The 26,787-nt window shown below is 38.8% G+C and overlaps 2 protein-coding genes and 1 pseudogene across 7 annotated transcripts in view; 1 reads left to right on the top strand and 2 right to left on the bottom strand.

Annotated features, from left to right (window-relative positions):
- Window positions 1-24,856, top strand: part of Dek (DEK proto-oncogene) — a 26,813-nt gene extending 1,957 nt beyond the window's left edge. The window contains exons 3-11 of one of the 4 annotated variants that reach the window (XM_008847071.3): window positions 1,869-1,970; window positions 2,220-2,329; window positions 3,587-3,681; window positions 4,299-4,419; window positions 7,367-7,555; window positions 19,540-19,675; window positions 20,022-20,170; window positions 22,974-23,042; window positions 23,560-24,856. In XM_008847071.3, coding sequence (XP_008845293.1) covers window positions 1,869-1,970; window positions 2,220-2,329; window positions 3,587-3,681; window positions 4,299-4,419; window positions 7,367-7,555; window positions 19,540-19,675; window positions 20,022-20,170; window positions 22,974-23,042; window positions 23,560-23,571 — 983 coding nt within the window. In that variant the 3' untranslated portion in view covers window positions 23,572-24,856. Of the gene's footprint in view, window positions 1-1,868; window positions 1,971-2,219; window positions 2,330-3,586; window positions 3,682-4,298; window positions 4,420-7,366; window positions 7,556-19,536; window positions 19,685-20,021; window positions 20,171-22,973; window positions 23,043-23,559 lie in introns of all 4 variants that reach the window. The other 3 variants (XM_008847070.3, XM_017801661.2, XM_008847069.3) reach the window with 3 other exon arrangements.
- On the bottom strand, window positions 14,325-15,110 carry LOC103745171 (annotated as a pseudogene).
- Window positions 24,535-26,787, bottom strand: part of Kdm1b (lysine demethylase 1B) — a 50,210-nt gene continuing 47,957 nt past the window's right edge. For all 3 annotated transcript variants that reach the window (XM_029570395.1, XM_029570396.1, XM_008847072.3), the window contains one exon: window positions 24,535-26,787. In XM_029570395.1, the coding sequence (XP_029426255.1) occupies window positions 26,704-26,787 (84 nt within the window). In that variant the 3' untranslated portion in view covers window positions 24,535-26,703.

The following is a 26,787-nucleotide window of genomic DNA, read 5'->3' as shown; positions in this document are numbered from 1 at the left end:
AAATAGTGTCACATGGAAGGAAGGCAGTGGAATTAATGAAGTCTGTGTCAAATAAGGCATCAAGTTGGAGGGATTGGCAGTAACTTGGAGATGAGAGATGCCTCTGGTTTGGAAAGACTTAGCTTACAGTTTTTGGGTGTTGGGTGAGTGGTGTTAACTATTTTCAAGGGAAAAAGCTGGAGGTGAGCAAGTTTGAAGATGAGGATGCAGTTGTTTGGATATATTAGGTTAGATGCATGGCCATACGTGTCCATACATGGAGCTGTCCAGGCAACAGCCAGGCATGTGTTCCTTTGAATCTCTGAAGAAAGCTCTGCCTGGAGTTAGACTGGGGAGTTCTTTGTCTGTAGATGAAGATCCAAAGCAAGTGAATGACCTGAATTATGAGGGAGAGGAAAGTGAGTGAATTAGCTGTCATGACATGCCTGGTGCCATCTTGTCCCCGATTCTCTATGTGCAGCTTCTTCCATCCCTAAATGAACATTCCTTAAGCCTTCGCCCATGCTTTAATCCTTTTCCCCAGCCCCCAAGCAGCCTCTCTTCAACTCACAAAACTTTTGAAATGTATTTATTATGTGTGGTGGGGGTGGTGCTTGTGGGGGGTCAGAGACAACTTGAGGGAGTCACTTCTACCATGTGGGTTCTGGGGATGAAACTCACTTCCCAGGCTTGGTGGTAAGTACTTTTATGTGCTGAGCCACCTTGCCAGCCCACAAAACTGTTATTTGTATTTTTCTCCTTTCATTTTTGAACCCAGGAACTTGAGGTTTTAGACAGGCATTCTATCACTGAACTGAACCCTTATTTATATGTTTCTTAAAGTATTCTGTCATCTTCTACATTGAGTGTAATTCTCATTTTCCTACTAGAAAGTTCAAAAAATGCCCAGTGTCAACCTACTTATCCTTTAAGTATCAAGTACATCTTTGGGCAAGGTAGGCATTCATTTGAATGAATGAAAGGCTCTCCAACAACAGACTTTGTTGTTTCACTATTTCAATCAACAGATGGTTTTAGGGAACTCCCACATAATGTTTTAAATATATGCCACATGTTTCCTGGCTATTTTTTATTTTATTTTTTGCCAATCTGGACTAAGTAGTATCTACCTTTCTCAGAGTCACTTATACCTATCATGTACATTATTTATCAGATCACAAAGTAATGCCCACTCAGCTATCTGATATAAGAAGTACTAAAATAGATAGGAGGAATAAGCTGTAGTGTAAAGCACAATAAGATGATTAGGGTTTATAGTACTCATATTTTCTATGAGCTGGAAGAGTTCAGGGGCCCCCAGCCAGGTAGTGCTAATGAGATTAGAACACTATCTTAAGTTGATCATTGCATACTATGTACATGTATTTGATTATCATACTGTAAATACATGCTCTTATGTACCAAAAAGAAATGAGATTAGTGTGAAACTAGATTTTTCACAAATAAAATGACTAGACTTTAATAGGAATAATTGGATAAAAGGTTTGTTTTGTTTTAAAACAGGGTCTTACTATGTAGGCCTAGGCTGGCCTGGAACTCTCCATGTAAACCAGGTTTGCCTCAAATTCACAGAGATCCTCTTGAATGCTGGGACTAAATGGGTGTACCACTTACAAATGGCAAAAGTTTGTTTTCTTTTGTTTTTAAACTAGATTCTTGACAGACTTAAGTAAGAACTTAACTCTTTTTAAAAAGAAAAGGAAAAACGCTGCCGTGGGTTATCATGGTGCTTCATGCTTTATGCCATTTCTTTTTCTCAAAACATACATAAGGAAAGTAAGGTGTTTGGTTTGGGAGATCTTTTTATATATATAAGTAAATACTTATATTTAGCTTTCTGTTATTAAAAAGATTAAATTAATTTCTAGAAAAGAGTCTCATCGTGGAAGGCAAGAGAGAAAAGAAAAAAGTAGAAAGGTTGACAATGCAAGTGTCTTCCTTACAAAGAGAACCGTTTACAATTGCACAAGGTAAGTTTATTCTCTATTTCATTTTATGGTGGAAAGGCCCAAATAGGCACAAGTGGTTGCTAGCACTGTTAGTCCCAGCAGCATGTTTTGTGTTTAGGAAGTAGTAACATACTTTTGGCATGACTTTAATTTTCCCTATTAGCACAAGGTTATACAAATTATGCTATAGGAATAATTTTCATTAAATTATTGTAAGTTTATATTAATAAGCCCTACGTGTTTAATTATGTTTTGTTTTTGTTTTTCCAGGAAAGGGTCAGAAACTTTGTGAAATTGAAAGGATACATTTCTTTCTGAGTAAGAAAAAAACAGATGAACTTAGAAATCTACACAAACTGCTTTACAACAGACCAGGCACAGTAAGACCTTTTAGCAGTGTCTTTAAAATGTTTTTTCACACTTACACATTAAGTTGCTTCACAGTAGAACCACCGTTTTAATTCTGTAAGATCTTTATAATGAACTAGTTCAATTTCTGTACTCTAGTGAGTAAATTGGGTATGTCCTTGTTAATGACATATAGTTCACCTAGTGGACATTAACGGTCAGCCCTGGATAATATCTGGGGCTCTCTGTATTGCAGCTTATCTACCCTGAGGTCCCGAGTTGGCTCTCCAACAGCACCACTTGCCAAGGAAAAAGGAAATATTTGCTAAAAACTTGAATTATATAATACAAATTGTTGGGATTTTAGTGTTTTTTAAAATATTTTATTTATTATTTTTATTTTATGTGCATGTGTGTATTGCCTGCATGTAGGTAAGTGCACCCGTGTCGTGCAATGCCCTTGGAGGTGCGAAGAGGCTGTCAGAGCCCCTGGAACTGGAGTTACGGACAGTTGTTGGCTGCCATGTGGGTGCTGGTATTTGAACCCGGTCTTCTGCAAGAACAACTGGTGTTCTTAACCGCTGAGCCATCTTTCCAGCTCTGTGTTGTTTTTGTTTTTTTTTTTTTTAAGCTTTATATTAGAAGGAATTTATTTTTGGATGTTCTGACCATTCACAATAAATGGTTATTTTTAAATTGTATTTCATTTTAGTCAAATGCCTAATAAAAGGGGGTAGCAGTTCCTTGCCAAAGAATTTGTTATATTGTACATAGAACTTGCATTTCAAACAATTGGGGAAACTTTCACTTTGGGTTATACGTGAGCAAAGTCAAGTTAGACACTAGTAAGGATGCCTGAGGTATGGGACACTTTGTGTTGGGTGTGCTAATCTCAGCTTATATAACAGTCTAATTTACACACATCTCATAACTAGTAAGTGGTACCGGCTTCTTGGAATGCTGTTCATTTCAAAGAATAAAGTCATTGACTGAATGTACCTTTCTATATCTGGTACCTCAGATAACAGTTATGGTAAATATTCCCATGTTGAAATATATTCAAATTCAAAATGTTTTTGAAGAATTAAGTTCCAGGGGATCTGACACCCTCTCCTGGCCTTCACAAGCATGGCATGCATGTGGTGTGCTTAGATGCAGACAGAACACTCACTCATACACATAAAATAAAAATAAGTAAAATGTTAAAAGAAGATGTTAGCTTTGTTTTGTTTTGTTTTTTTCTTGTTCACGTTACTGGATAGTAACATTAATAAGAGAAATATTTTCAGGTGTCCTCATTAAAGAAGAATGTGGGTCAGTTCAGTGGCTTTCCATTTGAGAAAGGAAGTATCCAGTATAAAAAGAAGGAAGAAATGTTGAAAAAGTAAGTTGTTTTATATATATTGATTGATGTGCTGTAAGCTTACCTTTACTACTTAAAAGCTACTGTCTGCTCATCTGTAGATTGATAATTGTCTTTGGTGCCAAGGTTTGACATGTCTTTCATCCATCAGTTAATGCAGCAAAGAATCTTTCCTCTTCCTAGTTCCTGCTGGTCACTGTTCCTTAAATATTTAAAAGTTACTTTGCAAAGGTCTGTTTGATGGAGAACGTGTCCTTCACCATAATGCAAGTAAAGTGATATGCTCTTAGAACTTCTGTTTATTAAATGCCTATCATTAATTTGAATAATAAAAGTGATCAGTTCTTCATTGAGACCTTGTCATGGTCTGAACACTGAGGGAGTGTAAGAATACTGAATCACTGAATACTGAATGACAAGCCCATGAGTTCTGTAGTAGTAAACCCTTAATTTTGTAGTGAGTTATTGAAACTTGGTAAGTGCATTCTTCATTCCCTAATGATTGTTGTACACTACAGTCAGATTTCTTGAGAAAAACTGCTTGTAACCGAGCCAGTCTTTCTGGCGCTTCCCTTTGTATTGTAGGGAATATTTACAAACTGCTCTATAATCACCTTTTTTCCCATTTTCTCTTTCAGGTTTAGAAATGCCATGTTAAAGAGCATCTGTGAGGTTCTCGATCTGGAGCGCTCAGGGGTAAATAGCGAACTAGTGAAGAGGATCTTGAATTTCTTAATGCATCCAAAGCCTTCTGGAAAAGTGAGGATCTGCTTTTACTGTTTCAGTAAATTCGTTACTAGTAGCCTTCCTTGCTTTCTCTTTTCACGAAGACAGTCATTTTAGCTAGTTTTGTGGTTGATGTGTAGTAATATCTACAGTCTAAACACATGGCTTCTATTAACATAACCTCACCGTTTTCATAATATAAATAAAGCAGCATAAAGATAGGTTCCCTCAAACCAAATATGAGTAGTATAAGTTAAGAACAGTAAATGTCAGTTAAGATAAAATATAAATGAGGGCTCTGGGGTTTTCTGTTCAGAAGGTGTTGGAAGAGAGGAACTAGGTTGAGGTGAGGTGTTGGAGCAGGAAGGAGTATACAGTTGTAGGGGCAATAAAGACCGTGAAGGGCATATTACATGCAATTGAATTTTTTCTTTTATTTATTACTTTTATGTGTATGAGTGTATTGCCTGCATGCACATAAGTGCATACATGTCAGGCAGTACCCGTGGAGGTCAGAAAAGGGCGTCTGATCCCCTGAAACTGGAGTTACGGACAGTTGTTAGCTGCCATGTGGGTGCTGGGACTCAAACCAGGTCCTCTGCAAGAGCAGCCAGTGCTCTAAACCGCTGAGCCATCTCTCCAGCCCCAACAATTGGATATTTTCTAAGTCCTGGATTAAAGTTATAGAGTGACATTAAAAAGCTGGTTCTTCCTAGGCATGCTAACATTCAGGAAGCAGAGGCAGGATCATGAGTTTGCAGCCAGCCTGGTCTACATAGTGAGGTCATGTCTCAAAGAAAAACAGTGGAGGGGAGGGCTATTGATGTAGCTCACTTGGTAGATTACTTGCCCACCATGTATAAGGCCATAGGTTCAATCACTAGCACCCCATAATAATTTTTAAAGTATTATGTAAGTACAACCTTAGTCGTTGGTTTTTTTACTTTCTTACTGTACTACCTTGATTATCTTGTTAAATCAGAGTTTGTTTCAAAAAGCATTAATGCTGTTAGAGCCTGATTAATGGGTGTCAGTGTGAGAAGGGGCTCAGGAAGGCGCAGAGCATTTGTATGCTGATATTTTGCTTTTGCTTTCAAACATTTTTCATTTATTTTGAAGAGTTGCATTTTCTTGGCTGGTTCTTTGAATAATGTGACATTTATTGCAGATTGATTCGGCATCTATTCTAGTCCCAGTCTTACTAATTCCATATACAGATTACGTCCTATGTGCATCCTGTCCTTCAGCTGAGATAGTAAAGTTTCACATTTCCCTGAGACATTTGAGATCTGGAGTTCTCCAGTGCATGTGTGGAGTACGGACAGCTAAGACTCGCCTTCTCTGAAGGACAATCAAATTTATCTATGGGGATAGTTGGTGATGATAATAGTTCAAAAGCAAAGGTAGCTATGTATTCAGGGAAGTGTCTTTGACCGCTAGGCCTCTTAAAGTTTCTGGAGTAGCCTGAATTGGGTGTTTCCCAGATTGCCTTGAGAAGGAAGGATGGACTGTGGTCTGCTTTGTCAATGCCTAAGAACAGAGTATTTTGTGAAGTTTTGTGTAGGTTAGCAGACTCCTAAAGATGTTCTTGGTGGTGAAGGACCTGCGGCCCTTCTATGCTCATGAGAAGTGTTGCATAGAATTATCACAGATGTAAATACAGTTGAATGTGTGCTGTTACCCAAAATGCTGAGATCAGAATGATTTGGATATTGCACTGGGTTATTTTCATGTACATAAGGATATTTTGAGGGTGGAACCCAAGTTGAAGCATGAAATTCCTTTAGTTTTCACACGCACCTATTATACACAGCCTGGCAGTAGTCTCCTATATTAGTGTGCCTGCATTTTGACTGGCTCGCATTATATGAAGTCAGGTGCAGTTTTTCTCTCATATCAGCCATGAGAACTTTTAGGGTTGTGGGCAGTTGGCTTCTGATCAGGATTCTCAACTCGTATTTTGTAGGTTTTTTTTTTAATGTTTCTGCTTATTGCAAAAAATAAAGCAACAGCTAATATAAAAGTCATCTCAGAAGCAAATACTACCAATTCATTAGTTTATATATTTTCAGATGGTTTGGATAAGACTATTACATAGTTTTTAAATTTCAGAATTTAGTAAATATTCTCTAAGCAAGCATTTAAAAATAAATCCGTCGGTTGAGCAAGTCATTTCCCTCATGTGATTTGCTTTAGAAATACAGTGTAATTGAAGTCAGAGCAGTAGCAGTGTGCCTGTTTCGTGCTTCTTACTGGTTTCATAATTAACGTACCCAGCATTTATTGCATATTCAGACAGGTCAGTGAGAATATGATCTTAACTTTATTGAAAGTAGAACCCAGGGGTGATAAAATTGATTTATAAGTTTAGGATGTGTAATTGCTAAGCAAGTTTTATTTTCTTTCTGGGTAGTTCCTCTCCTTTGATTCATGGGACCTGTAATGCAACGTTATTTTAGTGCTTATAGAAATGAAATCAATTAAGACTAACTTCAAATATTGTCCTGATAAAGAGTAAACAGTACCTGAGGTCCCGTTTCAGAACCTAGAGTAAATTTGCAAATGGTTTTACCACATATTTATGGCAGAATTTTAGTTAGCCTGACACAGTTAAAGATGAGTTCTCCACTAAACTTGTAAATTATTAATTAATTGTAAATTAACTAATTTTTAAATGTTGTGTGTTAAAAATGTTTTGCCTGCATGTGTGTAAATGCACCTGTTAATATGATGCCTGTGGAGGTCAGAAGAGGGCATCGGATCTGCTAGAACTGGAATTATAGACAGTTGTTAGCTGCCATGTTGGTTGCTGGGAACCAAACCGAGGTCCTCTGCAAGAGCAGCCAGTGCTCATGACCACTGAGCCATCTCTGCAGCCCCGTAAATGCTTTCTGGCAGAAGTTTGAGAATTATGAGAAAGACTTGATTGACTTAGAAATATAACCTTATTGATGTTAATTGTTACAAATTTTTTATACAGCCATTGCCAAAATCTAAAAAGACTTCAAGCAAAGGCAATAAAAAGGAACGGAACAGCTCTGGAACGGCAAGGAGGTCAAAGCAAACCAAATGTCCTGAGATTCTGTCCGATGAGTCTAGTAGTGATGAAGATGAGAAGAGAAACAAGGAAGAATCTTCAGACGATGAGGACAAAGAAAGTGAAGAGGAGGTAAAATGCTCTTTTCAGACAGTTGTTTTCTATCCAGACAGCTAAATATTCTTGCTGTATAATAAGCCTAGTCAGCCAAAGGTTCCAGATTGGTTCTTTTAAATTGTGATGATGCAGGAAGAATTAAGAGTAGACTTATCTGTTAGTAAGAAGCATTGCATTTTAAGCATTCCCTACCCGAGTGTAAGTTAGAGAACCAGTGGAGTTGCTGTGGCCTGGATTTGAAGTGAACCTTGAGCCAGATCTCACCATGTGAGTAAGGAAATGGGCAAGGAAGCAATGGAGGTCCACAGTCTGAGCAGAAGCACAAAGGAGCCAGTTCTTAAAGGATGTTTTGTTGCATATTAGTATTTTGTAATTGACTTGAACTAACTTTAGCTTGGTGAACAAGGATGACAGACCATCATTTCCCCCCAGCCTTGTGGTGGTGGTTTAATGGGAGCAGCAGAGTTTGAAGTCTGTTGATCAGTGGGTGGGTTTATATCACTTAGGAATGGACATTTTCTATTTGGTAGTATTTGTAAAATGCTTTCATAGTGAGCATTGCAAAGGAGAACTCTTACTAAGGGATTTAACTTTTGATGTGTATCTTCGGTCAGGAAGATCAGGGAAAGGAGGTACAGAAGGTGAGTTCCTCTGCTCTTAATGATGTTTTAGGAGGACATATTTTATTTTTTGAGTCTTCAGGGTTAGAACTTGCTCTATAAATTTAGGCCCAATAATTTCCTCTGGGAATAGCATACAGTTACGGTAGCCACAAAGGCCTCTGCCACTGCCAAATGTCATTGTGTGGTGGGGGAGGGGGCTCACCATCTCTTGAGCACCACGGAGTTAGAGGGATTACAGATATGGTGACTTGGGCCTGGTGAGATGGCTCAGCAGGTGAGAGCTTGTACTGCTCTTATAGAACATCTAAGTATAGTTGCCAACACCCATGTTTGGTGGCTCAACTGTAACTCCAATTTCCAGGGGCTCCAACACCCTCTTCTGGACTCATGGCACCTGTAGTCACGTGCGCATTCTCACATACAGACATGCATGCATATACATAATTAAATCTTTAAGGGCCGGGCGGATCTCTGTGAGTTCAAGGCCAGCCTGGTCTACAGAGAGAGTTCCAGGACAGCTGGGGCTACAGGGAGACCCTGTCTCAAAAAGACCAAAAAAAATCTTTAAAAAAGATGGTAAAATTGTTTTATATTATTATGTATTTTGTGTGTATATTTGACCTGAGGTATTTAAAATTCATGTTTGTTTTAATGTCAAGTTTTAAAGGTGTCTCTGAAACTAAGTGTAAAATACTTTTATGATGTAAGAAAGATGGTTACAAATCTTATAGGCACTTCATAAATAAATTTATTATTTTTAATTACGTGTATGAGTGTGGGGGTATGTGCACGTGAGTGCGAGGTCAGAGGCATCGAATGCCCTTGGAGCTGGAGTTACAGGTCATGAGCAGCCTGGCAGGTTGCTAGGAACAGAACCTGGGTCCTCTGCAAGAGCAGCATGAGCTCTTAACCCTGAGTCATCTCTCTAGCTCCCTGCACACTAAGATTTTTAGAGCTCGGTTATCTGTGAGGAAAACAATTGCTTTTATGTAAGTAAATAGTTGTGACATGTGTGTGCACACATGCTGCATGTGGAGGCCAGAGGTCAACATTGGGAATTCTTTAAGAGCCATCCATTTTTTTGAGTTAGGACTCACCTATTAGGCTAGGCTGGCTGGCCAGCAAGCCCTAGGAATTCTTCTGCCTCTGCCTCCCGAGCACGGTAAGAGTACAAGCATGCCATCGGGCCTGGCTTTTTATGTGGGTGCTGGGAATTCACTCCCAGCAACAGTAAATACAAGTCCCTCTTCCCACAATCTCACCAGCATGTGCTGTCATTTGATTTTTTGATATTCTGACTGAAATGAGATGGAATCTGGTGAAGATGCAGTTAAGTAACACCCATATTAGGTGCTTTATAAATGGAAATATTTTTTAGCTGTTGCTGTGGAAGAACTTGTTTTCTAAAAGACTGTAAAGGAAAGAGTTGGGCTGGAGAGAGAACCCAGCAATTAAGAGCACTTATGTTCTTGTAGAGCACCAGAGGTTAGTTATCAGCTCCTAGCACCCTTGTCCTGAAGCTCAGCCTCCTGCTACTCCAGCTCCAGGGGATCCAGTGTCCACTTCTGACTTCTGCAAGGTGCTTGCTGCATCATGTACGGGAGCATATACATAGACACATGCACACTCAGACACACACAAAATAAATCTTTTCTAAAAAGCTACAAGTTAGGGGGGAAAGTTATGGACTGGTTGTTGGTTTTTTTCATAGTTTTTTAATTCATTTTTCTGTTTACTGGAATTTTTCATTCATGATTCCCATTAAGATAAGTTTCTTGTATTTTAGATTTTTGCTGTCATGAATATAGGTAAATGGGCTTTATCTTTACCAGTTTCTTCTGTAGATTGAGGACTTTGAACTATAATCTATAGTCCAAATGTAATCTGTGTTACATTGTTGAAGTCTTGCAGAGAAATCTGGTTAAAGTGGAGTGAAATCCAGTTACCAGAATTGACAATTTTTGCTTATTTATTTTGGTCTTTTTGAGACAGGGTCTCCCTGTAGCCCCAGCTGGCCTCGAACTCACAATGTAGACCAGGCTGGTCTCCATCTCACAGAGATCCACCTGTCTCTGCCTCCTGAACGCTAAGGTTAAAGGCATGGACTACTACATTTGGCTATTTATTGTTTGTGGGTTTTTTTGTTTTTTGAGACAGGGTCTCCCTATAGCCCCAGCTGGCCTGGAACTCACTACATAGAGCAGGGTAGCTTTGATCTCACAGAGATCCACCTCCTTCTGCCTCCCAAGCACTGAGATTAAAGGCATGTGCCACCATGACTGAGTCAATAATTCTTTTAAGAATACTTTTTCTCTTAAATGTTAAGTTTAGTGTATTAGTTGAGTGTTGCTGAAGGATTTGTTTTTCTGTCCCTCTACTAAATTTAAGGCCAGCTTGGGCTACAATAGTAAGACGCTGTCTCAAAAGAAAAAAGTAGTGGGTTGCTCTAGAGTAACTTTGGTAATTTCTTTATTAAAAGAAGTGTTCTGAATTTCCTTAACTTGGCTCCTGGGCATTAACTGTTTTGGACAAAAGAAGGAAATCATTTGGAAGCCAGTAGGAAACTGGTAGATCCTTTGAACTCACAGAGAATGACAAGATAAGCACAGTGAGTTATTTTCTACAAACTGATTGTGGAAATAGCCATGTTTTTGCCTGACTAAACGAGAGTAACTGCTGCTGTGTGCCCACAGTAGCCTGCGGTACAAGAGGAGTAAGTGCAGCAGAGGAAGGTAAACTTCCCATTGGAGGACAAGGTGCACTTTTATACCCTCAGAGCATCTTCCGTTCTGTTAAATTATCCCAGTGCTTTCCTCATGTTTGTTTCCTGCTGTTTATAAAGGATAGTCTTTTTTTACTAGAGAAATACACACAAAAATAAACTGGATTTTTTTTTTTAATGTCGTACTCAAATTGTTTTCATTTTCTCAAATGCACCAAGAATGTTTTTAGCTGGAATAATTCACTGATACAGATTACTAAAAATGTCCTAAACAGGAGTTCATTAAACTTTGATGTCAAGAAGCCTTCAGGCAGGCAGTTCTGAGCCAATGCAGTAGCTCAGCCCAGGAAGTGGGCATCACCTCTTGATCTGATAGATGGCATTTAACCATGTGATCACAGGGTACTGTTTTTTTAATATTATTTTCATTTATGTGTATGAGTGTATGGCCTGCATGTATATAAGTGCACCTGTGGTGTGCAGTGCCCAAGGAGGTCAGAAGAGGGTGTTGGATCCCCTGAAACTAGAGTTACAGACAGTTGTTTGCTGCCATGTGGATGCTGGGAATAGAACCCGGGTCCTCTGTAAGAGCAGCCCATGCTCTTAGCCATCTCTCCAAGCCCCCACAGGGAACTGGTTTGATACTTAGATATTTTATCCATGTTTCGGACAAGGAAGAGCAGAGAATGTGCCAGCTTGCCGTGCTTGCCCTTTCTTCCTTCTGGTAGAAGGAGCGCCTTCTACAAGAGGCTTCTGTGAATGAGGCATCTTCTTACCTGGCTGTCTCACTTCAAGACAAGCTTAGAGGTGCAAGTGTTAACTACCTGTTGTAGAAAGAAGACAAAGTAGTGTTTTGTTTGGTGGGATATCCTGTAAATCAGAGAAACTTTGAGTTACAATTTTTGGTAAGCTATTTTTCAATCCTTTAAGGGATTTTTTGGTAGTGGTAGGAGTATGAACATGAAGTCCTACTGGTCCTTAATGCTGGTTCTCGAAACTATGAAGCCTCATCACTTGAACAGAGGAAATTATAAAAGCTTATAGATTATTTTCTATTTAAAGCTTTTGTTGGAAGGCAAAGTTCAGAAACCCATTGAGACTTAAACTTGCTTTCATAATCTTTAACGAAATGTAACGAGAATTGCACATTCTTTTCTTTTGGCATTCTGGGTTTCTGCAGCAAGAATGTGTATTTTAAGTTAATATCTACTTTGTTCATCTATTCACCTAGTACAACCTTTCTGCTGTAGGACAGAATTCTGGCTCTGTGACAGGCGTCTTTTCGACCCTCCTTCAAGAGCCCTGCTGCCTATAAAAGATAGGTAAGCCCTGCTCTCCCGTGGTGTTGTTTGGTTTTGGTTTTGGTTTTTGCCTTCCTTCAAAGTGTTTGTGCCATTCCTCTGATTCTACATGGAAAAGCCTCTTTGAATTTTTGAAAAACTACAAATCTTTTCTAAATTTAGATAGCATAGTGTAGTAATTAAAGCTGTCAGTTCTGTCTTGTTCCCTTTTAGTGCATTAGAAAAACCACTTTGATTTGTCTTCTTCCTACGATGGCAGGAAAGTTAACACTTGCATCTCAAGCTTGTCTTGAAGTGAGACAGTCAGGTAACGAAGGTCTGGTCAGTGCCTCGTATACAGAAGCCTCTGCTAAGATGGTTAATTGAATCACTCATAGCACATTCAGAAGTGACAAACCAAAAATAAGTTCTGTGACAGCTAATGAAGCAACTTTTTCTTGATTCTCTTCTCCTTTGACACTTGTTGCCCGATTTTTGCCATGTTTTATTAAAATACTCATACCTGGTACTTGTTGGTTGAATAGCAGATGTTAACCAGCATGAGCACTTTCAGCATTTTCACTCTGCAATACTTTGTTTCTTTATGTAATTAAAAAAGTTTTTAGAGATTGAAAATAAAACAAGGAGGCAGTACTTGATTTCTATTGTAACCACTTTCTGCTCAATAAATTGGGATGTGTGCTTGGGTTACAGCAGGAATTTTCTATCTAAACGCCACTTGATAATTACTGTTACAGGATTTTCAAAAAGATTCTCTATCTGTTAAAAGTTTAGGGGAGAAATGGAAAAAGTACCCATTCGAGCTGACTGTGGAAATGGAGGCAGTAGTTGAGTCTGAACAGATGGGAGGAAGAAAAGCCAAAGGACCTTCCCGATGGGTGGTCAGGGTCCTGTGCCACCTAAATAGAGGAATGAGAGATGAAAATAGAGTATTACATGCAGGTGGAAGTCAGGTTGTAGATCATTTAGGAGATGGTAATACTTTGTAACACAGCCTGTGTGGTGGTGGCCTTATCATCATCATTGAAAGTGATGGTCTTATTCTGTACCTGAGTTTTTTGCTAAGGAAGAAGAAAGAGGTGCAGACATGCCCTGTCTTTTAGAACTGACAATCTCCCTGTGAAGAGATGGCACCCTTTCCTTAAGGCATTTATTGAGTATACACAGGGAAGAAACTGAGAATGTTTTGTATCATTTACTTTCACATCTTACATCTCATCAATAATTGACTCCCACTTACCTCTTGAGAGGTGAGAGGTAAACATTCGTTTATATACTTCTGGCATTATAATGATCTTTTCTTTTTAAACCCAGGGCCTTATGCTGGCCTTAAATTTGTAATCCTGCCTCGTCTCCTAAATTGCTGAGATTACAGGTTTACTGCTGATGGTTTGATGTAATGGTCTTTTCTTCTTCCTCTTTCTCTTTCAAATATACAATATGTACATATGTATTATCCTAGAAGATAGTGATGTTGCTAATCAAGAGGCTTAGCTGACTTCTGTTAATAAGAAACCATTTAATGAAATAGAACTTCAGGATTAGTAGAATTTTTTTTATTTGGTCTTTTTTTTGGAGCTGAGGACTGGACCCAGGACCTTGCACTTGCTAGGCAAGCGCTCTACCACTGAGCTAAATCCCCAAACCCTAGTAGAATTTTTTCTTTAAAGGCTATCTATTCCCTAAGTATCATTTCCCATTTCAGTAATTACATAACAACTAAGTACTAACTCTAAGCTCTGTACTGGAGATCAAGAAATTATTCAGAGGGTCTTTATGTGTATTTCAGCTTAGTAATGGTCAAACATTAGGAGGAGAACTGTAGTAGAATGTAACTTAAGTAAGAAATTGGGGCTGGAGAGATGGCTCAGCAGTTAAGAGTACTGACTGAGAGGACCCAGGTTCAATTCCCAGCACCCACTGTCCTTATCTCCAGTTTCAGGGGAATCTGAAGCCCTCTTCTGACCTCTACAACATTGCACGACATGGGCACACTCACATACATGCAGGCAATACACTCATACACATAAAATAAAAATTTAAAAAAAAAAAAAGAAATAGTAAGAAATCCTGTTTTTTTTTTATGTTAAGATTTTATTTACAAAGCTTTTTCTTGTACAGAAAGTAAAAATGTTACAGTCACAGTGTAACTGGTAGCCACTGATGGTTGACTCACCAATCACAGCTATCCAGGCTACAGCAAGAGTCGTACAGGAAACCCTAACAACGTTCACACTTTTCTTGGTGGTGGAGTCCCAAGAGGACAGAATGGAAGACGATGCAGTGCCTCGGGAGCTATTCTTGGTTCTTTGGGTGGGGGGTGTCCTGGGGTTTGAACCACAGCTGCCAAATCCATGAGCTGTCCAACCAATACTGAGCAGCTCTGTTTCTGCAGGTTGTTTGGAGTCTTAATCGTCTTCTCCTTCATCTTCTGTTTCTCTCTTTTCACCTTTCCCACTTTCTTCATCCTCCTCTTCATCAACTTCATCATGTCCAAATTCTTCATCCTCCCCACTGACTTCATCTTCGTCATCTTTTCCTTCTGCATCTTCATCAAACTCCTCTTCATCCACATCATCCACCTGTATATCTGAGTCACAGACTTCCTGGTCCTCTCGGTCATAGCCATCCAGGTGGGTCAGCTGAGACAGGAGCTTGAAGACACTCAGTTCTCATTCACATTAGTCACCTCACAGTTAAACAGATCCAGCCTTTTTCAGACAGTCCAACTTTTTCAAAAGTTCCAAGGTGCTGATGTCTTTCAGTTTATTTCCACTTAGGTTTAGATGTGTGAGATTTGGAAGTTCTTCTGCTAGTATGTCCAGTCCTCCATAGATTCTGTTATCACTGAGCTCAAGCTTTTTCAGTTTCAAATACTGTAAACCACATGCTTTATCTGATGGAAAGAGGTCTAAATTTAGCATATGGAAAATAAATAGGTTATGATATCATTTGTTTTATGACATTACTGTAACGGTTTTACAGTTTCAACCCTAGCTTAAAAAAATAGGTGCATTAGTCATTCATTTCTCTGTGGGGGGTCTCTCCCTCTCTTCGCGGGTCGTTGGCCACTGGTCCACGAGGGCAGGGGGAGCAGAAGCGACGAACGGAGTCAGGACGGCCAGTGAGCACTGACGGAAGAAAGCCCTTCCAGGGAGGCAGGTTCCACGACTCAGTGAAACAGAAACAGCTCTAGATGCAGTGATTCAGTGAAAACAGCTCCAGATTCAGTCAAACAGCTCCATTTATTCAGTGGGAGAACTAGAGAAATTATAGTGTGGGGGCAGTAGCCAACGCCTCAGCTGATAGGTGCTCATAGTATGCTTTATTTACATGTGGCAGTGGGCTCCTATCGTCCGACTGTCAGGCAATGCCTGATTATCATATAGAAAAAACCTGGGGGTAGTTTTTACTCCAGGTAACTTTGCCAAAGGTCACGTTCCAAATAAGGTCAGGCGTCTGTGCTTGGTGGCACTTTCCAGGTAAGCCAGGAAGAGAGCAGGAGGCCCCCTGCTGAAAAGGGGAGTCCTTCCATTTGGTGCCGAGCCCCTTAGGGCTATCCGGACATGGAGAACTACAACCCTAACAGCAGGGTTTCCCAACATTTCTCCAAGTATCTAATGTAGGAGGCACCAGAGGGCTTTGAGTCACATAACTATGCAGGTACTAAGACATTTGCCTCATTTATAGTGAGGCAAAGCAACTTGGTTTGATCTTTGGTTGTTTTTGCTTTTTCTTCTTAGCTCATGAGATTGTGTGAAATTGGTGCTGTGAAAATGCGTTTTTCTTTAACTTTTCACCTAGATTAGAATACAGGTAAATCAGGCTCTGCAAATGGTACAGTGATAAACAAGAAAAGAAATATTTAAGTGCCCGTCGTAAACCAAATACTGTGCTGGCTTGGCCAGTAGAGCTAAATAGTGGTAGTCAGTGTCCATTCTCAGGTTGTCAGAGTTTCACTTAAGCTTGCAGTGTAATGTAGAAACAGACACGTAAATAACTACTGTTTAATTTGTTTTGTTGCATTTTATGTGTTTTATCCTCAAAGCCACTGTACAGAGCTATGGTAGCTAATCAAACCTACAGTGTCTATAAGGCACTGTATTTATGTAGGTTTTAAAATATGTTCTAATGGCAGAGAGACAGAACTGACTGGGGAAAGTGTTTAACAAAGTGGGGCATTATTCCCTCCCAGGGAAAGAGGTTCAAAGAAAAGTGCTCTGCTTGAATACAGAATGAGCACTGTAGACAGGTTTAAAACAGTTTGATTGTAACACCCACAAGGTTGAGATTGATGAAGTATAGGTAAAGTACTGTGGGAATGTAAAGTAATGAAATTGCTGGTATTGTGAAATATTTGAAGAGATGATGGTTTAGAATCTTTGATTGTCCTCAGGAAAGGAAAAGAAAGGACTGAACAAAGTAAGATTTGAAATTGATATAGACTTGAAATGGGCGCAGTGAACTGGCCTTCTAAGAGCCCTTCTGTTTCTTATCAGCACCTCCAAAAGGTCCTGCATTGGCCTTAACTGCTAAAGTGGGTCCATTGTTCCCAGGGCTGGGATGGGTTGTTTGAAATGCTGTTCTCCAGGGTTACTTATGCCTGATAGCTTGACCTTCAGGGTAGGTGAAAGTGACTCTTCAGATCTGGAGAGTGGAGGGGGGCACAAGAAGTGAGTGAGTTCATGAGCTATCATCTTGCCTGAGGTATTATTAAGTATAAGCTTGTTGATTCACTGTCCAGTGTTCAGTATTCCCCAAAACATCAAGTGTAAAAAGTCAATTCCTATCTGAAATGTGTCATAGAAAAATTTACAACTGGTGGCTGAAAATAAGTGAAATCCAGTGTAAATAACTTACGGGGATTCAGATGTTCGTGAGCGAAGTCCTATCTGCCGTACTGTAATGAAGTGTGACGTATCTTGGTCAGTCGGTCCAGCTGTCTCTGAGTCTTACTATAATTTCCATCCTATCTATAGCTGCCTTGTTTTTACCGATCACTTGCCACATTATGTTATGGGGAAATTACATTTACGTATTGAAAGAATTTCACTACAAATTGAAGCACTCGGTAGCGATACTGGCTAATATTGAGTTGTGTCCTATGTGCCAGGCATCATTAAAAGCACTTCACAGTTGTGTATTTATAAAGCCATAGATAATATTGGTTCTTTTATCTGGTTATGGGGAAAGGAGTTCCTGAATGGAGTCGAATTTGATAGTAGGCAGTTTGCCATAAGATCTACACTGAATTATGATGAATCTTATTCTATGGTACTTGTATAATATGTTTGCAGTCTTTTAGAAATGTTACTAAACAGTGGGCTAGTCCAATTTTTAATAGCTATAGAACATTCTTTCCAGAAGATGGCGTTAAATTTAGAAAGATGTATGTATTTGTCTAGAAGTAAAATTTTACAGCACTGTTTTGATTCCTCCTGCCCCCTCACCACAAATCTTTATAATACTTTACCAAACCATTAGTTCCTACCATTTAGTAGGTTTAAAACTAGTAACATTGTTTATGCCTTCTCAATTTTTAGTCATAAACATTAGAAGGCCCTGGGAGTATTTTCATTGCCTAATTCTAATTATCTAATATAATGGGATTGAGTGATAGCACAGGACCATTTCTGCTCTTTACTTTTTACAACCTTGTTTCTTGTGCCACATTCAGATTTTATTGGCCTTTGAATGATGAGTGATAAGTCAGTGAATATTTTATTCTGTGTATTAAGTGTCTTGATACAACTAGTAAACCTTTAATATTCACTTTCAGAGCCTAATTCAGTTTAGATGAGCATCTAATAAGCTTGAATTTTAGTGTTAGTTTTAGAGAAGCTAATACTTTGTGTCATTGGAATCTACCATAGTACATCTCCTGTGCTTTGCTCTTTAGAAGCATCATCAGCCTCAACACCTCTTAAATACTTTTAGTAGCAGCCGGAGTAGGTGGGTCAGCCAGTTCCCAGCCACCGTATTATTGAGGTGTAGTACTGGGTAATAGTATGTATAGGTAGATATGTAGAGTATTCTACCCAAAACAAAAGACAAACAGTAAAACTTCAGTGAATTGCATTTAATAATAATCTGCACTCACCTAACTTTTTAAACAAATTGATCTGAAGAACTAATCGAGCACAGTATACGTCCTTTCAAAAAGGTTAACTTGGGCTGTAGAGATGGATCAGCACTGGCTGCTCTTACAGAGGACCTCGCTTTCAGTTCCCAGTGCTCACAGGGCAGCTAACAACCATCTGTAACTCAGTTCCAGGGGATCCAGCGCCCTCTTCTGGCCTCCACAGGGATTGCATGACATGGGTGCACTTACATACATGCAGGCAATACACTGAGACATATAAAAATAATAAAATGCATTTTTTAAAAAGATTAACTCAGATGAGGTGGCACACATTTAATCCTAGGGCTCTGACGGTTGAGACAGGAAGATAAGTGGAAACTAGCCTGGGCTATACAGCAAAAGCCTGACTTAGAATGATGTGACTCAGATCAAGAGAGTAAAACATTCTATCTAGTCATTTATAGTGCTTTTTGATCTATGAGAATTTATCTTATGGGTTTTTTTGTTCTGTTTATAAAGAATACTTGTTTTGGGAATGTTAAGTGAAGAATTAATACTTCCTAATTTCAGAGACCCTAGTTGATAAAGTAATTTAAGCTATAATTCTGTCATTGCAATTTGCCCAGATGTCCAGCATTTAGCTTTTATTTAATCATCTGTGGAACATGCTCTGGGATCAGATCTGTATTTGAATCTTTGCTGTTCTGAACGTGACTGTGGACAAGAAAATGTCAGTTTCCTCAGATAGTCACAAACATGTATTGGGCAACTGCTGTATACCAGGCTCTGTTTCAGAAGTTAAGGGCATATCAGTGAACACAAGAGATAAAAACTTGTCTTTGTGGAACCTAGATTCTAATTGGGGAAGAGAGTAGGAATCAGGAACAGAACTTTATTTTATTTATTTATTTATTTTTGGTCTTTTTGAGACAGGGTATCCCTGTAACCCCAGCTGTCCTGGAATTCACTGTGTAGACCAGACTGGCCTTGAACTCACAGAGATCTGGCTGCAGTATTTTATATTTTAAGTTGGTTTCCCTCACCCCCAGTTAAGTGGAGTAAGGCAGCTTTGTGTTTATGTAGAGTAAGTATGGTTTCTGTAATTTTTAGTGGTTTTACTTACGCTTAGACTTACAGTAAATTGTGTCCAAATTTAATAGTCATTTTTCAGCCGGGGTAAGTGGTGTCAGTCTTGTGTGACTAGAAGGGTGCAGTGGAAGGGAGCGTCGTAGTGACTCATCTGTCTGTGTCCTTTCTGTCCTTCCTAGCAGCCACCAAAAAAGACATCCAAAAAAGCAAAACCTAAGCAGAAAGCTGCTGCCAAAAGTAAAAAGTCTGTCAAAAGTGCCAACGTCAAGAAGGCAGACAGCAGCACCACCAAGAGGAACCAGAACAGTTCCAACAAAGGTACCTCAGGTTGGTGCTTGTCAGCAGCTTGGAGATACAGCTTGTGTGAAGAAAGATATTTAAATGTACATGGAAGACAGGACATTGTAACATCATTGGGGGGAAGTCGCATGCCAGTTTTCAAAGCTAACGTAAAATTTTCAGTGCATGTGTTTTAGGTAATTTGATTTTGAATTAAATTTTTTATTGTAAAATTAATAAGTTAAGCAGCGATTTATAACTTGGAGGGGGCCTAGTCCTTTTGAAAACGTTGAAAACTTAAAAATTCTTCCTGTCCTATCTTAAAGATCAGTTTATCTTGCTCTGCAGGAAGAAATGTTGTTCACACTTAGTATCTTTCTTTTAGAAACTGAATCCGAAGATAGTTCTGATGACGAACCTTTAATTAAAAAATTGAAGAAACCACCTACAGATGAAGAGCTAAAGGAAACAGTAAAGAAATTGTTGGCCAACGCTAACTTGGAAGAAGTCACAATGAAGCAGATTTGCAAAGAGGTAATTAGGCAAATACTGGTTTATTCTTTGACATGAAAATTTTTCACCCATTTTTTGTGTATTCATGTGATTATTTATTGAACTACTATATCAGGCACTCTTGGGGGTACTGAGTATAAGTCATAAAACAAACATCTCTGTTCTTAACATTTTATAAATAATAATGAATAACGAAAATGTACTTTACAGTATGGAAATTTCATGATGTGGAAACTTTTCTTGATGTATCATTCACTTGTGTTGATTTAAAGAAACTATCTTATGAAGTACCCATTCTCTTGTCAATGTGGTAAATGGCCTGTTATGGATTAGGTTTTTAACTCAGACTTGTGTGAAATTCTTTTACTCTATCTGAGGACACGTTTTAGTCTTGAATATGAATCATTAGACGTTCTATATACCACACATCCAGTTGACATTTTAGAATGGAGTTTCTTATATTCAAGTGAAATTATATAGGAGCCTAATCAAAGGTTGCTTCGTTGTCGGTGTGAAAGTGTAGGTAGCATCAATCATAGTAGAGAAAGGGTATTTTAAAAGAGGCTTTATTTTAGACACTTTGAAATGGAGTTCTTCGATTAAATAAGGGAACGTTGTGATTCTACAATTTAGGAGAGAAATGTAGACAGTGACACTACTGGGAATTAATTGGGAGTCAAGGTAAGGGGCCCAGGAAAGAAGGTTCGGATGAGAGAGAGCAAAAAACAGTGTAGAGTCAGCAGTGAAAGAAAAGCCAGAGGGAAGCCAATCTCAGCAAGAAGGTGGTGGTGCCACAGAAGAGGAATGATTAGCAAATGGGACAGTGATTAATGGGTATTTCTAGAAAGGCACTCAGAGGAAATAGACTTGTAAAACTGAAGAAAAAAACATTCAACCTTCTGTTAACCAGGGAGTTAGATACTGGAAATACTTTTGCTTATTAGAATGAAGAGAACTCTGAATATGGACAGTTTTCTTTAAAGAATGCAGAGAAACAGGGGTTCATGTTCTGAGTTGCAAGGCTTCCTAGAGGATGCCTTCAGGTAACATATTGAGTTTGAACTGCACACGACCGTTAACCTCGAAGTTCTGTTTGTAGTTCTCCATCACATCTGTACAAACGTGGCAAGTAATAGCTGGAAAATCAGAAATAACCTAAATGGCCAACCGTAGGGAAATGGTTAAACTGTGCTGCATTCTTTTGAATACTGTGTACCAATTCAGAAGAGCTTGGAGGGGACTGGAGAGATGGTTCACTGGTTATTCTTGCAGGGGACTCAGATTTGGTTCCCAGTAACCACATGGAGGCTAACAACCGTCCTAATTCCAGTTCCAGGGGATCCAACGCCATCTTCTGACCCCCATGGGCATTGCACAACATGGGTATACTTAATTACATGCAGGCAATACACTCATAACATGCAAAAATATATATTTTAAAAGAACATGGGAAAACGTACAGGTATTGTTAAAATTTTAAGATATAAAATATATAGAAAAACTCATTTATACATGTTTATGCAAATTCATCCTTTTTGTTATGGGTTTTTTGAGACAGGGTCCCCCTGTTGCCCAGGCAGACCTGGAACTCACTGTAGACCAGGCTAGCACACAGGTCTGCTTGCCTCTGCTTCCCGAGTGCTGATACTGAAAGGCGTGTGCTACCATGCCCTACTGAATTCATCTTGGAAGATAATAGCCCAAACTGATCCTGATTTCCTCTGAGAGGGAGTGATGAGGACAGAACAGAGAAGGAACTGGGTAGTTCTGGCTGCTTAAAGGGTTTCTGTTTGTATGTTAAGACTTAGCAGTTAAGGAACAATCATACAAAAGTTTTTGAGAAAATTAAAAACAATTCTTGCAGAGGATTAGTGAATGAGAAATAAGAATGTGTTAGATCTGTTTCAAGCAACTTGCAGTTAATGAGAAAATAGTTAGGAAAGGACCAGAAGAGGGCATGTGTCATGCTGAGGAGTGGGTGAGCCAAAGGAAAAGCCAGAGGTACAGGGACTTTAATGTAGACAGTTAAGGAAAGGATGTCTGGATTGCAAGCATGTGGGACATTTGAGTCAGGAGATCAAGCTGCCGATGACAAGAATGAACAGAGTCTGATCAGACTAGTTCACTATTGGGGCACTGTGAAGTAGAATGTCATGAGCTGAACCAGGTCTAGTCTTTTTAAAGCATCCTATGGCCTTGGCTTAATCATAGAAAAATGGGTAAATGGGAAGGTTGTAGTTTTACAGCAGAACAAGGGACAGTTACATTTAAATGATGTATTTTGTTTGTGGGCACAGACCGAGCCAAATCCTACCACCTCATTTTATGAATAAAGTTCTGCAGTAAAGCTGCATCTGTTTATTGAAGCAATGTATATATAGTAGCTTTGACGCAAAAGAAGTTGGGCTGCGGGGAGATAATTTCTAGTAGAAGACTCACAAGATCACTTGGATCATTATGATTTAACTGAGGAAAGGATTGAGTGTGGAGTAGAGGTTGAAGTTCAAGTCGCAGAATTAGAAGGATGGGTGATGCTACAGAAACCAAGGCTCCCTAAAAAGTGCCTCACATATAATCTAGCACAAGCGCCTGCACTCCGTTTGACCAAGATCTGGCAGGCGTTTTCCCCACTTAGACCAATTAATTGAGTCCTTCCAAGTTTTAAAGCACTCAGAGTGTTAGATTTTTTGACTTTAATATAGTCTTGTTAAGCCTACTTATTTGTAGGTACAATTCCATATGGAATCTATATGCAGTACATAGCACAAATTTCCTTTTAAGTCAACACAATTATGGAGTTTTAAATCTGCTTTTGTGTTTGTAGGTATATGAAAATTATCCTGCTTATGATTTAACGGAGAGAAAAGATTTCATTAAAACAACTGTAAAAGAGGTAAATATTTCTGTCCTCTCCTAGTTTGATCATTTGGGACATATAAAAGGTGTGTTTTGCCTATATGTAAGCGCGTCTCTGCCCCTCAGAGGCCAGAAGACGCTGTCAGATCCCCTGGACCTGGATTTAGAGTTAGCCACAGTGTGGGTACTGGGAACCAAACCCAGGTCCTCTGCAAGAACAGTCGGTGCTCCTGACCACTGAGCCTTCTCTCCAGCCCCCTGATCCTCAGATTTCTTAATAAAAATAGATGGGGAAACAAAGTTTAATCAGTTTTGGCAGAACCTGAGCCTTGATTAAGATAGTGTCATTGTGTAAATGGTAGCTTGACATCTCTGAGGTCCTCTTCAGGGCCAGTTCCTGTCTTCCACTTGAAGGCAGATCAGCAGTAAGCAGTTTTCATACTGATCGCACCTTATTTCCCAAGGTCATGGTATGATATGACTTTACAATGTATATTTGATTTTGTATGTTTGTGGCAAAACAATTTTCTGGTACAACAATTTTCTCGTTGCAGCTGATTTCTTGAGATAGAGGACAGATGATTTGTTCAGATTTGAAGATCCGACTATACCATTATACCAGCAAAGAGAATGTATTTTCTTTTCTAAATCCATTGTGTTGGTAGAACTCATTGCAGACCTTTTTTATCTTGTGTGTTGTGTATCTGAGCTTGCTGTTTTAAATTGCATTTCTGTGCAGTTTCTAGTTAACCCTTGCATGGCAGTCATTGTTCTAGCTTTTATAGTTGTATTTTGTACATTTTGGGTTTCTTTATATAAGGTCATAGATTCCTGAAGTGTTGTGGATTTTAGTGCACTTAATGGTAGCCTAAGACATACTTTTAATCAAGTAGAACAAAAACTATTATAACCAGCATTTATACATGCGAGACTATTGCAGTATTTAGTATATGAAATATTTTGAATACACCTCGCTTCTGTCAGAGTGAAAACTTAGTGGCAGTGTGTTCATTATACTAGGTTTCCAGTACAGCATTCAGGTGACAAGAGTTGGACTTTTCCTGCATGTGTATATATGTCAGGTTGTCAGCATGACAGAAGTGACAGATGTTATTTTTGTAATTTTAAAAGACAATTTGTTGTATATAATTTTTCTTAATTTTTGTTGCAAATCAATTTTTAAACATGTCTTTACACTTGTAAACTAAAAAATGTCAGTGTTGAGCCAGACGGTGTGACAGCAGTGCAGTCAGCTCAGTGAAGGGATGCTGCAGGAGCGAGGTGCTGCTCCCCGGTCAGCTCAGTGAAGGGATGCTGCAGGAGCGAGGTGCTGCTCCCCTGTCAGTTGGTAGTTGTAGTGTTCAGTCCAAGTACATTTGGCTTATGAGTGAAATAATTGCAAACTACCTTCATAATTATGGTGTCAGGTAATGCCAGAAGAGTATATATAGGCGATGTAGATCTCAAAAATGTAAAGTTAATGTTACAAATTGCAAAATCAAGGCTATTTTAAATTTTGGCCAATCAAGATTCTAGGTGATAAACATAGGGACCACCCCTGAAATTTAAACTAAATTTTGTCTAAGTTTAATTACCTATTTCTGAATTTATACATGCTGCTTGACAAAATTACATATTTGATATACCAACTGAGTGTTTAATCTTTGTATTTTAGAACATTAAAAAATCAAGTGTTAACAGGTATTTTCCACATTGACTTGCTTTATACAATTAAGACGGTAGGGAGGGAGAGGTTTGCTTAAGAGGGAATGGGATGTGACTAAACAAGAATTGGCTTTGACTTTGAAACATTTGTTATAAACCTTGGCAATAAAAATAAAATTGTTTTAAGTCTCTTGTATTTGTTCCCTTCAATGGGGTGAGGGAGGACTTTTAAACGGAGTTAGTCCCATAAATATTTTCCAGTATTATCTGACCATCTTAAAAATGACTTCACAAAACTAAGGCTAACATTTCAGTCATTTACTAGGAAGGGAATAAGTAAATTCTTAAGACCCAAAAGTATAGAGGACAGGAAATGAGGTAGCACAAAGTTGTGATGGTACTGCAGTAATGTTTATACCGAGTATTCGAAAAGTCTTAATTTTTATTTAGTTTTACACAACCAGCTATTCATGATGTGCATTTAAGTCACTAAATATTTACTGCTGCGCTCAATTACAAAACTTAAGACGCTGAAAAACACAGTAACTCAGAAGTACCACAGTTCCTTATAGAACGAAGTGTCACCTGAAACGAAGGTAAAATCAAATACACATTTATACGCTGAGTGGGATTTCTCCTAGTAGCGTAGTACAAGCATAGATTCCTAGAAACTAACTTACAGCGAACCATTTCAAACATACTTGGATTCATCACATGCTATATAAACATCTTAATACTTCAACTTTAAAGCAGAATACTTTCCTAATCAGTACCAATGAGTCTCAACAAATAACCTCTGAACACAGTGTATAATGAAGCTACTGGCTTTGCTGGGAAGGACTGTCTATCCTGTCTTAAGCTCATTGCATGTTCTTTGCATGTTTATGTTAAGCTAATTTGAATTTCAAAAAATACCTAATATTTCCAAAAGTGGCTTTGAAGTACATTATAGCCCCATTTAAAAGCAGACCAGTATAACTCAAGGAGCTGTTTAAAGACTTTTTAAAACAAAAGCGTATTTCTAACCTGTCAACTCAAGTTTCTTGGCAGAATAAGCATCCTAAAGACCCTGAAACCAATGTCAGTAAACACTCTGTGTAAGTGGGACAAGCACATTTTGCCATGTTCTTGGGTTCTAACGTGGCTTACGAAGTATGCTGTATATAGCAACAAAGATTTTCTGCAGTTTCCAGTGGACCTGCCTATGGGAAACTGCAAACTTGATTACACAAAACACGAGACTGTAAGAGTTAGTTATTTCAGAAAGGAGGGGGTTTTATTCTGACAAGATCTTTTTTCCAAATTTGAAGTGTGCTACCCACCCCAAAATGGCTTTAAGGATACAGTCTGTTTTACAGTGAAAACCACTCTGCACCCATTCTTGATGTTGTATAAAGACCCATATACATACACCGTGTTGCGTTGCTAAAGAGTGCACAGATCTAATATCACAAAATATACCTGAATCTGAGTTTGTTTTTTGAATACCCAATGGAAAGATGTGTAGTATAAAACAGCCTGGAAGCTTCATATCACCTTCAAATTGTATCAAAAAAGAATGAATTGTAAATTTTAAGGAAGCTCAAATATTGGAACTATGTAAAAATATTAAGGCTCATTGGTAAAGGTACTGATAAATTGTTAAAGAAAAACACATGGCTTAATAGTGATTCCTGCTTGGTTGACTTGATTTTACAATGTATGAAAAGTAATCTGTCAACAAAAATGTCAAATCTGAAGGGAACCCCCAACTGGAAGAATCATAGCCCAGGTCTCAATTTTAGGTCCTACTGTGCCAACTTCTGAGATCCACAAGACTTAGCACTAGTTGGACCCGTGGAAAAATACAATTTCCTATTAAGTGCCTAAAATGATTGAGGGTCTGATTTCAGGATAGCAAAATGGGTTTATATTTTCATATCACCACAGAAGCACTTCATTGTCACTTCTGGAAGAGACCTCTGACTACTGAGGTTTAACATGTTTCAGCTTCCATTTGGGACCCAGAAGGAGACTAGGTCCAGACCAGCTACTTAAAAGGCTGCAATCTTGCTTGCTTCTCGGACACCACTCAAATACGCTCCTGTGACAGTTTGTGGAAAATGCCGGTTTGTTGC

The sequence above is a fragment of the Nannospalax galili genome, unplaced genomic scaffold (genome assembly GCF_000622305.1).
Source record: "Nannospalax galili isolate Female #2095 unplaced genomic scaffold, S.galili_v1.0 scaffold923, whole genome shotgun sequence".
NCBI lineage: Eukaryota > Metazoa > Chordata > Mammalia > Rodentia > Spalacidae > Nannospalax > Nannospalax galili.
This window is presented reverse-complemented; position numbering and strand designations above follow the sequence as displayed.